The sequence below is a fragment of the Sinocyclocheilus rhinocerous genome, unplaced genomic scaffold, assembly GCF_001515625.1.
Source record: "Sinocyclocheilus rhinocerous isolate Xijiao unplaced genomic scaffold, SAMN03320098_v1.1 scaffold480, whole genome shotgun sequence".
Classification (NCBI taxonomy): Eukaryota; Metazoa; Chordata; class Actinopteri; order Cypriniformes; family Cyprinidae; genus Sinocyclocheilus; species Sinocyclocheilus rhinocerous.
Genome location: NW_015655401.1, coordinates 579,893 through 594,604, shown reverse-complemented (window position 1 = coordinate 594,604; position 14,712 = coordinate 579,893). Strand labels below are relative to the sequence as shown.

The following is a 14,712-nucleotide window of genomic DNA, read 5'->3' as shown; positions in this document are numbered from 1 at the left end:
CTAAAATAAACGCATGCATAGATAGGCTATATAGTCAACTAAGAATGGTGAGCAACGGCTATTATCTTTGCTATTTGCTTTGACTGCATAAAGTAGGATAGGTTAAATATTTGATAAAGGTCTAGCTATGTCCAGCCGCAACAATTATAATTGTTGTAAAGGTATTATCAGTTTGTTTTCGGCTCGGGTCTCTCTTGTCCGTGTCAGATCGCTCTGACCTCATTTACACCAATGTCAAAAACACCGCAGAACGTAACAGGTCCACACTGAAAATTTACAGAAATAAGAAGCCTAGTCAAAGTAGCTACAGATAGCCTACTTACTCGTTTTCGGGTTTTTTAAAATTTAAAATAATTTATTAGGCCTTATTGTCTCGTTAATCTCAATCATTAGAGCAAAACCAATAGGCCTAACCATAATGATATCTGAATATAGGCTATAACCTATAGCCTATACCGTGTTTATTAGAACTGAATTAATAGACTGTTCTATGTTATCTATTGTCTAAACGCATGCTTGAATAATCTCGTAGGCCTGTGGTGTCCTGTCAGAATTAGCGGCTTCTGACAATTAGGCTATTTGGCCGATGTTGAACAGGCTATAATCGAAATGTATTAAAAACCTTCCGTTTTAAATGTTAAGAATTATATTTATATAAAAAGAAATAAAGAAAAAGTTCAGTAAAATACATTTAACGTTAGCTTTGTTAAAATGTAAAGACCGAGGCGATTTTTAAAAATTGCTATCGCTCTGTAGATTTCTGTGAATAATGTCTGTGGGAATGAAAGCCGAAGTAAAGTGTCTCAGATTAAGTGGAATGAATGAACCGATTTATTCTGGAGTAGCTGAGCTGAAGTGGGGTTCCTCATACGAAGAATAATTTTTAGGCGGAGCACTTAAGGCTCTTCTTGATTAACACGGTTGACAGCAAATGACATGCAAGACCTACAAAGTCAAGATATAGAAATGATTGCGTAGAGCTTTTCATATTAAAACAATTTAAAATGACTACGTCTAAAATATCAGCCTCACATAAAGCGTTTGGTGGATTCTGGCCTAAATGATTGTTATGTAACTGTACGGCAGCACGATGCGCCCTCTTCTGGTGTTAAGCATGTAACGCATCTCCACAATAAACCAACAAAACGAGACCTTTCTTTATAGTTACACGGGTTTTTGAAAATATTTATATCTAAATCACTATCATACATGAGAACCTTTTTTTGAACAGTAAGATTTTTAATGTTTTAAAGAATTTTCTTCTGCTCACAAAGCCTGCATTTATTTGATCCAAAATAGAGCAAATGCAGTAAAATGAAAAGTGAAATATTTTTACTATTTAAAATAACTGCTTTCTATTTGACTATATTTTGAAATGTAATTTATTCCTGTGATTTCAAAGCTGATTTTTAGCATCATTACTCCAGTCTTCAATGTCACTTGATCCTTCAGAAATCATTCTAATATTCTTTGCCAATAGATTTGCTGCTCAAAAAACATTTATTATTATTATTATTATGTTGAAAACAGCTGAGTATAATTTTTTCAGGTTTCTTTGATGACTAGAAAGTTCAGAAGAACAGCATTTATCTGAAATATAAATCTTTTGTAACATTATAAATGACTTTATCATCACTTTTGATCAATTTAAAGCATCCTTGCTAAAGCATTAATTTCTATAATTCATAATAAATAGTAAAATATTTCACATTACTGTTTTCACTGTATTTTTGATAAAATAAATGCAGGCTTGGTGAGCAGAAGAGTTCTTTAAAAAACATTAAACACCTTACTGTTCAAAAACTTTTGACTGGTAATGTACAGTAATATTAGGTTTATAGTTTAAACAAAATGTTACAACATGCTCCAATCACCCCTATATTTACATAATGTTGCCTTTGTGAGTCTTCATTATATTTTGAAACTCAAGTAAAATCGGTTTCGATTCAATTTAACAAAGACATATTTTAATTTGACATAACCATTATTTTGTCTATTCATGGGTTTAATGATGAACACAACCAAATGTAAACCTTTCAGGGGAAGCACGTTCTTTTTTTTAATGGTTTAGCTTGTGAATGTAAGATTTTGCCATAATACATGAATATTACAAACATTTATCAAGCTGAGCAATGCATCGTTTTATTGAGCAATGCTTATGGGACAGAGTGCATTTCAATATTTTTGGGCCTACAGCACATACACACAAGAGCTGCACGCTTGCATGACGTTGATAACAGTTATGACAAGTAGACTGACAAGTGATAATATCTTCCTTTGACCGCATCTTTAAAAGAGCTCACAATTCCTTCAAAGCTTTTTTCTCTTCCTCAAACATGAAAGTATCAAACTCACACTGTACCATCAACATGGACGGATGTTTTTACAAATTACAACACAAAAGAGATCACAACTCTATACAATTTGAGACAAAGTGAAGTAATTTTCCCCAAAAGCTCATAGAAGTGGCTTCTTTGAAATTCACAAGTGCTGTACAGACATCAAATTCAAAGTCAGGAGTGTGTGTTCATGAAGACTCTTGCCTCTTCCACTGGAAACTGTACCAAAAACAAGATCTGACATTGCTTATTATCTAATTAGTAATTGCAATAACAAAAAATAACTTCAGTTATAACTTCAATGTAGGAATCAAATGAGTAAATTAAGCAAAACTGATGAGGTCCGGGGAACTCTTTAAGTTTTTGTGCCGTTAGGACTGCAACAGTCATAATATTGCAAACACATAATACACTCGCATATTTACACATCTACAGAGGAACAGCAGAACCACCTTAGGATTCGTCCTATTCTCCTTTCCCTTTTTAGAAAATAACATTTTTCAAGCGTCTCTTTTTAAAAAAATGATTCAAATACAAAATTAAATAATTCCGAGTAAAAAAGGCACACCCTCGCACAGTGTATATATGTCAACACATACAGTAGAATATTTAGGATTACTTTGCAAACGATATTTCAGAAGAATACATATCACAATATCTACATTTTTTATAATACTAAAGGTCTCTAGGATCACACAAAGTTTCGACAATGATGAGAGAGAGAGAGAGAGAGAGAGAGAGATAACAATAGTAAGAGGCAGCATTCTCTCGCTCTTTACAGTGCAGCTGAAACACTATACGCAGATTCAAGCATCAATATAGCGCCAGCACAACTGCATTCTCAAGAGAACGGCCCACTGTAAACTTGCTAATTATTACTGTAAGAAAAAGGAAGGTACAAAAATGGTTTCTAATCAAGAGCTAAACAACATAAAACAGGCAATGTTTTGTTCTTTCACTAGGGATACAAAAGTGGCAACGCACATGTAACCCATTAGGTGCTTTAACACATTCTACGAATCACTACTATTGCATGACCCTCCGCGAGTCAGTGGTAAAACTGGAATCATTTGCATAAATGTTTTGGTGCATTAAATCATGTCCAAAAACAGTTGAGTTATACTTAACATTATTATCGGAGCCAATTGCAAATATTGAGCTCCTGTGCAAGACTTTACAATGCACAACAGGCAGAACATCTAAATCCAATTTGCTGATTGGATTTGAACTATAAATGCAGTAATTGATCCTGAAGCTGCATTCTTTTCCACTGTTACATACACTTTGTAAACAGATAGAAAAAACAGATTTGATTTAAAGGTACTGCCTGCAGCTAAAGAGCGATAGTGCAATAAACACTTTCAAGCAATTATGTTACAATTTATTTTTATTCTGACTCTGGTCATATTTGTTCAGGGCTAAATTTATTTTATAAATTGAAATATATTTTAATTATTTAAAACTGGACTTTTTTTTATTAAAGGAATAGTTCACTTAAAAATGAAAAATGTAAACTTGATGAAAATGTACTGTGTCTCAGACCATCCAAGATGTAGATGAGTTTGTTTCTTTATCAAGTACAGATTTGGAGAAATTGCTCACCAATGGATCCTCTGCAGTGAATGGGTGCCGTCAGAATGAGAATCCAAACAGCTGATAAAAACATCACAACAATCCACAAGACTCCAGTTAACTGAAGTTGAAAATGCCTTGATGAATTTGTTTATTACAAACAAGCATCTTTTTGCTATACAAGACATTAATTAATGGACCCGTGAGTCGTGTGGATTATTGTGATGTTTTTTATCAGCTGTTTGGACTCTCATTCTGACGGCCCCCATTCACTGGATCCACTGGTGAGCAAGTGATGTAATGCTACATTTCTCCAAATCAGTTCATATGAAGAAACTAACTCAGTTACATCTTGGATGGTCTGAGGGTGAGTACATTTTCAGCTAATTGAAATTTTTGGGTGAACTATTCCTTTGAGAACAATGAATTTTTCTCCGCAAAGAACATAAAGACAATAAATATATAAGCAGCTTTGAGAATTCCAGTATGATATTCATACCACGTAGCTGGGCACAAACAATAACACGCGGTTTCTCAGTCAACAATATCTAACACAAAGGTACAGAACGCTATATATGCATGACTATATCACATGTATGCCTTATCAACCACATGGAGCCATAAACCTACCGAAAAATCCAACAGAGAAGAAAAAGAAATTGTAAACAAAAAAAGATCTTGACAGATCTCAGACGTGATCCTGTGACAAGTGGGAGAGAGACACTGGATCCGTTACACACAGCAAAACCTCTCCCAGGATATGAGATCATATCTGTTACTCCGCCTCATTCCAGCCTCAGGCAGCAGTTAGGACAGAATAGTGGTGATGAAATCATAAAACCGCTTTGAATATTGCTCGGGGTTGACCGTTGAGATCTCTGCCCCTGCCTGGAGAGAAAGAGAGCAAAAATGTGTAGATTTTGAGTAAATGGAGGACTATTTTAGGACTAGCACTGTGTTTATGATATATTGGACTCTCACCCCATGTTTGACTGTCTTAGCTGCGTGGGCTGCTTTCTTCTTGGCATCATATGGAGTAAGAATGTCAATCACCGCCATGAAGTAGATTTCTTTTTTAGGAGCATCTGAAAGGTAGAATGCGCTACTGTTTTTAAGCAAGATACAACTGGAATCAAGTGAGACAGAACTTTAACTTGCCTTTTGGCCCAGTGCTGCGCTGGGCCATTTACAGTATATGCCTTGCAAACTGAAATGCATGGTTTTCTGTAATACATTCAACATTGTTGCAAATACTGTTGACATGTTATCCAATCTAGCTGGATAACATGGATAAAGCTTTAAAAATGTGCAAAAATTACTTGTGACAGTCTTGAAAGCATTAGTATACACCAATTACACAAAATAATGTTCTTTTTAGCAGCATCATATGACCCCTTTAAAAACGAAAAATCAGTCAGTAATGTTATGCATCATATTCCAGCAGAAGTGTGTTTATGAATTAATTGCTTTACAGCTGTGTAATATTTTAGCTTGTTGCATATTTTATTTTTGTAAAGAATGTAACATTTAATGAATAAATATTTCTAGTAAATATAAAAAAAGCATTTGTAAAATTTTGGAGTTGCATTACAGCAGTTTAATTTCAAGATTGCATTATATTTTTGGTTTTTGTAAAGAAAAAAAATGAAAATGAAACATTTAATGAATAAATATTTCTAGTAAATATAAAAAAGCATTTATGAATTTATGGAGCTGCATTACAGCTGTATAATTTCCAGCTTGTTGCATTTTTATATTTGTAAAGACAAAAAAGAAGAAGAAAAAAGTAACATTTAATGAATAAATATTTCTAGTAAATATAAAAATGTATTGCTAAAAATAAAAATGATTTGTGTGTGTCAGGGCAAGTAAAAACTATTAACTATTGATCTGAACTAATAAATAAAAACAATACATTTTTGAGCACTGGATGTGCAATATTACACATTATAATTTGAATGTGGCTGAATGTACAACATTTACGGAGGAATGGTGTCCTTCTATATTATTTGTGCTACAGAAATGACATCTCAAATCACTTGGCTCATTGAAGAAAGGTGTCCTATTACTTTTCTAAGTGATCTAACATTTTTTGTCTGGTGGATGATAAAACAGGCAAAAAATACATTGAAAATGGCTCTCAAACTATATCTAGGGACAAGAAAATCCTAAGAGATTTAGTGGGCCAGTAATTAACCACCTAACACCCTACAACCATCAAGCAACACCAGTTAATTTAGTTCTAGCTGTAAAACGACTCACTTTCATGGCTCTTGATGGCATATACATCAATGACGGGGTCAAACTCTCCCGGGCCCAGAGGTCTATTGCTGTCTAGTGTGTTACTGGGGCTGTCTGGTGGGGAGCCAGTGGCCCCTCCATCGCTCTCCGTCCCCTCCTCCTCCCCAGCGTCATTGTCTTCACTCTCCTCCTCAGGCTGTTCCTGCTCCCCTCGCTCCACATCATGGATCCCCACCAGCAGACTGTAGTCCATCAGCTTCAGCTGGGCCAGGAACTGGAAACACATTTTTCAAGGGTCTTTTTAATTAGACAGTTTAATGACACAGAGTGGTGATTAGGACGAATGAGTGTTTAGATAAGAGTTTAATGAGCCAATTACATTAAACAGAGCAAATGGATAGCACAACAGTAGTAAAGCACATGACAGATAAAGCACAACAGTAGTAAAGCACATGATAGATAAAGCACACAGACGTAATGTACACAGACCTCTACGTCATTCTTCAGTTTTTCCAGGAACATTTTCTTGTTCTCCTCATCTATGTAGATTTTCTGGCCGTCACTGATGAAGTCATTGTCTTTGTAAGTTGGAAGCTCCTTGGTCTGTTATTCACATTGGGACAAAGTGTTAAAGTTCATCAGGAGCAACATGTGTAAATTGAAACTTTCAGATTACTCAGCCATGAAGCAAAAAATGTCAGTGACATACAGTATCATAAATGCAGATTTTTTTGGATTTGTTAATAGACTCAAAAATTAAAACCTTGACAAAAAGAATAATTTAATCAATATAAAAATATTTGTATATATGGAAGAAAATGAAAGGTGATGTGTGTAATTTCTGTGCCATTAGCAGCACCAAATAAAATGGCAAAAGTTTGTATCAGCAGCAGCCAAAAAAAAAAAAAGGCATTATAGGAGGAGTTCTTTTTGGTGCTGCTAGTATCACAGAATTAACACACTTCACGTTTACTTCTTCACGTATTTCTTGTCTTTGTCAACTTTCTGTTATATATCACACTAAAATTCAGCATCTAAAAATGAAATAGTCTTTGGGGGTGACAAAAGTTTTGATCTGGTGCAATTATGAGCCGTCCACACAACAGATGAACATCTGAGAATTCACCAAATGAGCTTAAAAATAGCACATCACAGAAGCAGTGGAGTGTAATATAAAGCAGACTGCCTCCTGTGGACACTCAGCGCAACAGGGTGTGATTTAGATTTCACTATTAGAGCCAACAGACAATTACAGCATTCAAATAATTACAATGATTAAACCAAGGGTTATTTCCTAAATGCCTACTTCCACAAACATCAGCGACTCCAACCCAAAATCTACAGCTAATATCAAGATTAATGTGATAGTCCACCCAAAAATGAAAAAAATTCTGTCATTTACTTTCTTGTCGTTCCAAATCTGTGTGATTTTCTTTTTCAGTGGAACACAAAGATGATATTTTAAAGAAAGATGTAATAGTTAATGTTCATATTATGAAGGTAATATATATATATATATATATATGTGTGTGTGTGTGTGACCCTGGACCACAAAACCAGTCTTAAGTCGCTGGGGTATATTTGTAGCAATAGCCAAAAAAACACTGTATAAGTCAAAATTATCGATTTTTTTTATGCCAAAAATCATTAGGATATTAAGTAAAGATCATGTTCCATGAAGATATTTTGTAAATTTCCTACCGTAAATAAATAAAAACTTCATTTTTGATTAGTAATATGCATTGCTAAGAACTTTAAAGGCGATTTTCTCAATATTTAGATTTTTTTGCACCCTCAGATTCCAGACTTTCAAATAAGTTGTATCTCGGCCAAATATTGTCCTATCATAACAAACCATACATCAATGGAAAGCTTATTTATTCAGCTTTCAGATGATGAAGATTCAAAGAAAATTGACCCTTAAGACTGGTTTTGTAGTCCAGGGTCACATATGTGTATTTCATTATTCGATGGTTTAATAGTCATACTAGGTCATGCTGCAATTAGATGTTTTGAGTAAATGTTCAACCCTATCATAAATTAGCACTGATAAACCATAATTGTGGCTCTCTATATAATGTGTCCTGTCTGCTATAACAGCGAGGATGAGGCTGCACGTGATGAAGATGATCACCTTGAAGCGGTTGGCGTCTTTTCTGCCGTCTTCTCCCTCGGATTCAGACGCGGCCCTGAACTGCAGCGTGCCGGTGTTGATGTAGAAACCGCCCAGTTTAGTGGTCAGAGACGCGGGAACGAGCTCGTCATACTGTAGAGACACAACAGACATGAGGACAATCTGAAGAGTGAAATATGCTGTCTATACATTCATATACTAATCAGAAAAACATTTCTGAATATACATCATGCTGTATGCAAATTATGCAAACATGCAGTGTTTCGAAACATTTTGAATGCTAAATTATTCGTAGTCCAAATTATTGTTTCTATGGGAAAAAAAAAAACACGGAGCACAATTGCACATTAAAGTGAACCTGCATCAATGTGCAGAGTGAAATATATAATCCATACAGTCATACATTTATCAGAAAAACACTTTAATACACATTTTCACATATGCATAAGAATGATGGGTCAGACTGGATTTCAAAGTAGTTTTTTGTCATTTGGGAGATGACGTGTTAGTGTTAATTAGTGTTGGGTGATATGGTAATTTTCCATATCGCCAGCCTGTGAGATCGCCAATGCATGATATTATCGTGCATGGGTGTGTGGGGGCAAGAGAGAGACTCTCTGTACTTGTCATAGGCTAATTCATAACTATTTGGGGTTTTAAACATCTGCTATCGTCGATACATGATACTATCGTCTATCGGCACAACCCGGTGATTGAGAGCATTTCGGGAGGCAGTCAGCAGTGATTTTGTCCGTGAGGATCAATGAAGCTCCCTCTCATACTCACGGCCTCAGAGTTGTCGATAAACGGATCCGTTTCATCATAGCCGTTTCATCGAGATCCTGCATCCGGTCTCGTCTCTTCTTCTTAACTGTGCTTCCCTGAGACGATAACGCACTAACCTCAATGTAAAGTCAATAACACATTATAATATTTCTTTAACATATCATGACTTAAGAGCTTTCTGCGTAAATAAAAACGCAAGTGGACGGATGCTCGTACGAAAGACGTCATGTGAAAGATTACATACATATTTGCTCTCAAATTTCCTGGCCAGAGCCTCGACTTCTTGCCGCTCTTCTTGCTTCATCTGCAAACGGGTCGCTGGGGTCCAGAGCTGGAGTGAGACCCCGAGGAACCTTCCTCACCTTTAGGAGCAAACAAAATTAACTCATTTATAGTCCCAAATGCGAACAGATACGGTTATGAATTTTTGTTTATTCATTCCAACTAATGTTCAGTTTAAATATAAATAACTCTCATTAATGTGCAATATGCACGCATTTCAAGTGCAATGTTTGTACAGGTTTTTCAGTGTACTTTTTATTTTTTAAATTGCTATTTTAAAAATCTTTACATTTAAACTACTTGTTTCAAGTGGAATATTTAAGAGTCTCATGTTACTTTCTGAAAATTGCCACACTAAAGTTGTTTTTGTGCGTGCAGCAATCTACACAAAACTGCTAATATTAAACCAACATGAATTTTACAATACAATACATACCAAAAACTGAAAACATTTAATAACAGGGCTGCAACTACATTTTGTACTGACATAAAACGAATAAAACACCAGATCTGTCAAGCTAAAATCAAACCAAATATCACCTGACCAATAAATAAACAGTTAAAAATTGCGTTCTTATCCTAAAAATGAGGAGAGACTGTAAAGAAAAGCATCATGCAACTGGGGTTCAAACCTACAACCTTTAGCAATACCGGCTCAATCTCAAACACTACACCAGCCGTCATTACTACTGATGCAGTAACTACCGTATTGGCCCGAATATAAGATGACCCTGATTATAAGACGACCCCCCTTTTTCCAGATGTACCTTTTGGAAAAAGGCTTTTTAAAAACCAAATCTTGTTTTTTCTCAGCAAAACACATTTTGTCTTCAATTATTTTCATATTGCATATTTTTCCTATTTTAATTTTTGTTTTGAAAGTATGGTAAAAACTGGTAAAATGTACCAACAATCACATTTAAAAAATATACACTTTTTGATATACCATAAAAAAAAAAAAAATATTGTCCTATCCTAACAAACCATACATCAATGGAACGCTTATTTATTCAGTTTTCAGATGATGTACAAATCTCAATTTCCAAAAAATGTAGCCTTATGACTGGTTTTGTGGTCCAAGGTCACATATATGTGCATGTTTATGTATGTATATGTAAACATCGAGTCATTTTTCAAGATATCTTTATTTAATTTTTGGCTGAACTATCCCTTTAATTTATTGATCTGATTTTCATGTTAGATTTGCAGTGCATTAAATGTTTGAGATATTTATCAAACATCAAATCAAAAACACTAATATTTAGCCAAGATGGGTTAATTTATCTTTGTGACATCCTCCAGAAGAACTGAACAAAAATCTAAATGGCTCCCTCCAAGAAACATTTTTTGACCTTTTATGATCTATTTAACATTTGATGAAAATTTGAATTGCTCCTTGAACCACAAAATGAGACTTCAATCCAAACTAACAGAATACGCAGATGGACATATGAAGGTATATATAAAACCCCCTATGACTCAGCAGAACACTTAAATGCTGACGCACTAGTATTCCAGCTCTTTTCACAATTCCAGCAGAGATTGTCGAAGAAGGAGTCACCACTTTATTTCTGGAACAGGAAGGCAACTTAAAGCACCAGCCCTGGGCTTGGGTTTACAGTCCCTTGTGGGATCCAGAGGGAATGGTGATTTCCTGAGGCAAAATGCGGGTAAAGCATGTTGAAGAAGAACACAGAGCAATATGGGACAGTTCTTTGCTGTTGTGTCCTTACGTGTCTTATGGCACAATAAAAGCGTGTGGCAATCCGGATGGTTTGTAGCTTTTGGCTCATGCGTGATTTGGACGGAGCCTCCTCAGGTGGACGTGGCTGCAGGGAGAAGGAGGGTCAGATGCAAGCAGCTTCACTAACGCAAGCACCCACAAATCAGTGTGTGGTGAGAGACGACAGCTTTGTGTTTTTGGTCATTTGAATCGTTTTAGTCATTTTAACATCATTTCATAAAGCAAAGGTGTAAAGCCTTCAGGAGAAAATGGAAGAATTAAAAAGATGGAAATATCCCACATAACATGCATCAAACGAAACATCAAAATTACAGAGTGAAAAAAATAAAACTTGATTGATAACATGACTATTGTACAGTAAACAAGTGAAGAGACAAAATATCATGGGAGAATGTTAAAAGAGATAGTTCACCCAAAAATGAAAATTCTGCCATCATTTACTCACCCTCAAGTTGTTCCAAACCTGTATGAATTCCTTTCTTCTGTTGAACACAAAAGAAGATATTTTGAAGTATGTTGGTAACCAAACAGTTGTCGGTCCCCACTGACTTCTGTTGTATGGAAAAAAAAATATATATACTATGTAAGTCAATATGGACCAGAAACTGTTTGGTTACCCACAATCTTCAAAATATATTTTTTTGTGTTCAGCAGAAGAAAGGAATTCATACAGGTTTGGAACAACTTGAACTTGACAGCCTTTTCATTTTGGGAGAACTATCCCTTTAAGTAAATCAAAGTTAAGATGCAGAGGAAACATTTCATCAAATACAGTGAATGACAATAAATCTAGTCTGTATATGACACATAATTACAAATATACATCAGTTCATATTTGCCATATTTGAGAGTATCATATACAGCATTAGAATGTAGATACACCATCTAAATGGAGGAGAACGTAATCAATGAAACAATTTTACATGCTAGAAAGACTAATATTCATATCGAAAACATATATATATATATATACACATGCAAATCATTCACATGCCCTCCATATGTACACATATGTGAAATCACACAAGATCAGGTTTGCCTTATGTGAGAGAATACCGTACACAAGTATAAACTGCAACTCATTAGTCTTTTATTAATGTACAGAATGTTTTCTATATAGTTTCCACAGTAAATCAATGTAATCCAACAGTCAAATGTTTCCTGAAGACAAGTACTCAATCTCTGATCTATTATTTACAATGCTTTCTGTTACCATCTCTTCACCTTCAGAGATCAGTGCACTTAAATTACAGTGTAAAACAATAGGGTTTCACAATATACAGAGACACTACAGTTCTTAGGTTTGAATTAATCCAATATTATAATTATTTTCACTCTTCTCAGGACCATTACTTAAATTAAATAATACCTCTGGACTACAAAGTGCAGTTTCCCACACTCTGAAGCAAACTAAATCAAGCAAACACTGAACAGAAAAGAAGCACAGAGTATTTTTTTCCAAGGAATGGAGCAGAAAATGGGATCTTTCACATAGGAGAATTTTTTGGGGGAGTTTATTAATACACAACACACATGGAAAGGAAGATGATGTTATAATTGTGATTATAATGCGTTTTTTTTTTTTACACATAATTTCCAAACTCAGACATGCAATACATCCAACATGCAAATGTGAGTTCATTTTCTGAACACTTATGTAATTGGAAATACACTGGAAATTATGAAAACCTTTTTAACACAGAAGTTTTTAGCATTTTAAAAAAACATTTTTAGCACCACCTTTTCAAAAGTTCTACTTCTTCTACACATAATTAAAAAAATATGAGGGAGAGTTTACCTTTTCTTTGTCGGTAGCCTCTCTTGCCACTGTTGATCCCTAAAAAAGTACATGAAGTCATTATTAAAAAAAGTTTACCCAAAAATTTTAATTGTGCCATTTCCTCATTCTCATTAGCTCAAAAAACATGACTTTTTTCTATATGGAACTATTTTTTTCTGAAATTATTTTTCTGTTGTACTTGCTTCAATGACACATTTAAAACGATTCAATAAAAAGATCTGATTCAAAAGAATCATTTGTTCATGAATCAGACATCACAACTTTCCTCATGAACTATAATGAATGCAAAAGGGAAAACTAGGGTGGATGTCATGATTTTCTGTGAATAATGACTTAGGCAAAGCTACTATATGCCTCCAAAGTCTTGAAATAGCATAAGTTTTATGGACCACTTGATGCCCCAATCCATTCATTTTCATTGTACTAAAGACAAGACAAGGTCTTCAAACTAGAATCACTCACCTTCAGGTCATATTTTTTGTAAACAGGCAGCCGCTGACTGAAGACATTACGAGTAACGATCATGTAGGTCTCATCTCCATCCACTGTGAGGCGATACATGCCCAGAAACTGAGGGAGCAGCGTGTTTCCATGGCACTCAACTATATACTACAGTGGACAAATACAAAAAAACGATGGATTTCACAGCTTGCGAGACTCATCGTAAGATAATTTTTAAACAAAGAAACAGATATTCCCTCTACCTGGTGGTACTTCTTCAGAATGTTGTGCATCTCGGCCACATCCTCGCTGGTGATGATCTTGATGACGTACCTCTTGTTGTATGAAGTGTGGAAACGAGCTCCACTACGGCCCTGAGCGTCACTGGGAATCGGTGCCCTGCGTGTCAGAGAGTTCTGCCACAGGAGGAAAGAACAGTTAAGGATTTCACACTCCCAGGCTTGCACTCCAATAAAACAGCTCCAATAAAACGGTGAAAAGCTACTGGCACTTCTCCTAGACTGCAGCCTGCAGTCAGTCTGGAATGCCAGACTGTACTGTCTGGCTACTTTTATTGAACCTCATCACAAACTGAAACGCGTTGGCAGATTTTTGCTCATTTGGATGGCAAAACATCCTCTTCTATAGCAATGGGAAAAATGAGAAAGAACGTGTCGCAGTTACTGCCCTGTGCAGAAAGACAGGAGTCAATGGGCTTGCATTAAAATGGCATTATTCAACCAGCAAAAGCACAGCTGCGTTACTGCCTGTGCTTTGGATGCCATCTTTAGTATAGCTGCCAAAAACGCAAGGTCTCTGCGGTTCACTGCAATAGACACACTCTGTGTTGCCGTTGTACTAAGTGGGATTTAAAATCGGTTCCAAATTTCTTAATAAAAATTATTTAGTATAACAGTGGTTCTCAATTAGTTTTGCTTTAGGATTCAGATTTGGATACCAAGAATTGAACAAACTATCAAAATTATCAACAAATCGACCAGAAAAAAATTCTCTTTAAAAACAAAAACTGAAATACTTGTAGTAATTTATTAAAGGTGACATATCATGAAAAGCTGACTTTTCCAGGTTTTAAGTGCTATAATCAGGTCCCCGGTGCATCTACCAACCAAGGAAATGTGAAAAAGATTAACCCAGTAACTTTGTTTTGGAAAGCCTTTTTCTGCAAGCGTCTGAGAAAACGAGCGCGTCTGATTTCGCTCCCCTAGTGCCGTTGCAAAGGGATCTCATTATAATATTACCGCCCCTAAAGTTTCCACCCACGGCGCCGTTATTGTGGTTTCGCAAGCGACAATGGTGTACCAGCTCTAATGCCATGGCAAAAGTTTGAGCAAAACATGCTAACTGTTCTGTC

The 14,712-nt window shown here is 35.5% G+C and overlaps 1 protein-coding gene and 1 long non-coding RNA gene across 3 annotated transcripts in view; both read right to left on the bottom strand.

Annotated features, from left to right (window-relative positions):
* Nucleotides 1-4,272: 4,272 nt before the first annotated feature.
* The window catches only part of LOC107718096 (phosphatidylinositol 5-phosphate 4-kinase type-2 alpha-like), a 22,415-nt gene continuing 11,975 nt past the window's right edge, over nt 4,273-14,712 (bottom strand). Inside the window, exons 4-11 of one of the 2 annotated variants that reach the window (XM_016525041.1) lie at nt 13,604-13,756; nt 13,362-13,508; nt 12,897-12,935; nt 11,088-11,183; nt 6,642-6,755; nt 6,174-6,426; nt 4,893-4,996; nt 4,273-4,799 (exon numbers count right to left, since the gene is read on the bottom strand). In XM_016525041.1, the coding sequence (XP_016380527.1) occupies nt 4,719-4,799; nt 4,893-4,996; nt 6,174-6,426; nt 6,642-6,755; nt 11,088-11,183; nt 12,897-12,935; nt 13,362-13,508; nt 13,604-13,756 (987 nt within the window). In that variant the 3' untranslated portion in view covers nt 4,273-4,718. The remainder of the gene's footprint in view (nt 4,800-4,892; nt 4,997-6,173; nt 6,427-6,641; nt 6,756-11,087; nt 11,184-12,896; nt 12,936-13,361; nt 13,509-13,603; nt 13,757-14,712) is intronic. The other variant, XM_016525043.1, reaches the window with a different exon arrangement.
* Nucleotides 8,273-9,429, bottom strand: LOC107718097 (uncharacterized). Its single transcript, XR_001637381.1, has 3 exons — nt 9,317-9,429; nt 9,073-9,167; nt 8,273-8,418 (listed from the first exon to the last, which is right to left on the bottom strand). It is a non-coding gene; the product is annotated as an uncharacterized LOC107718097 (long non-coding RNA).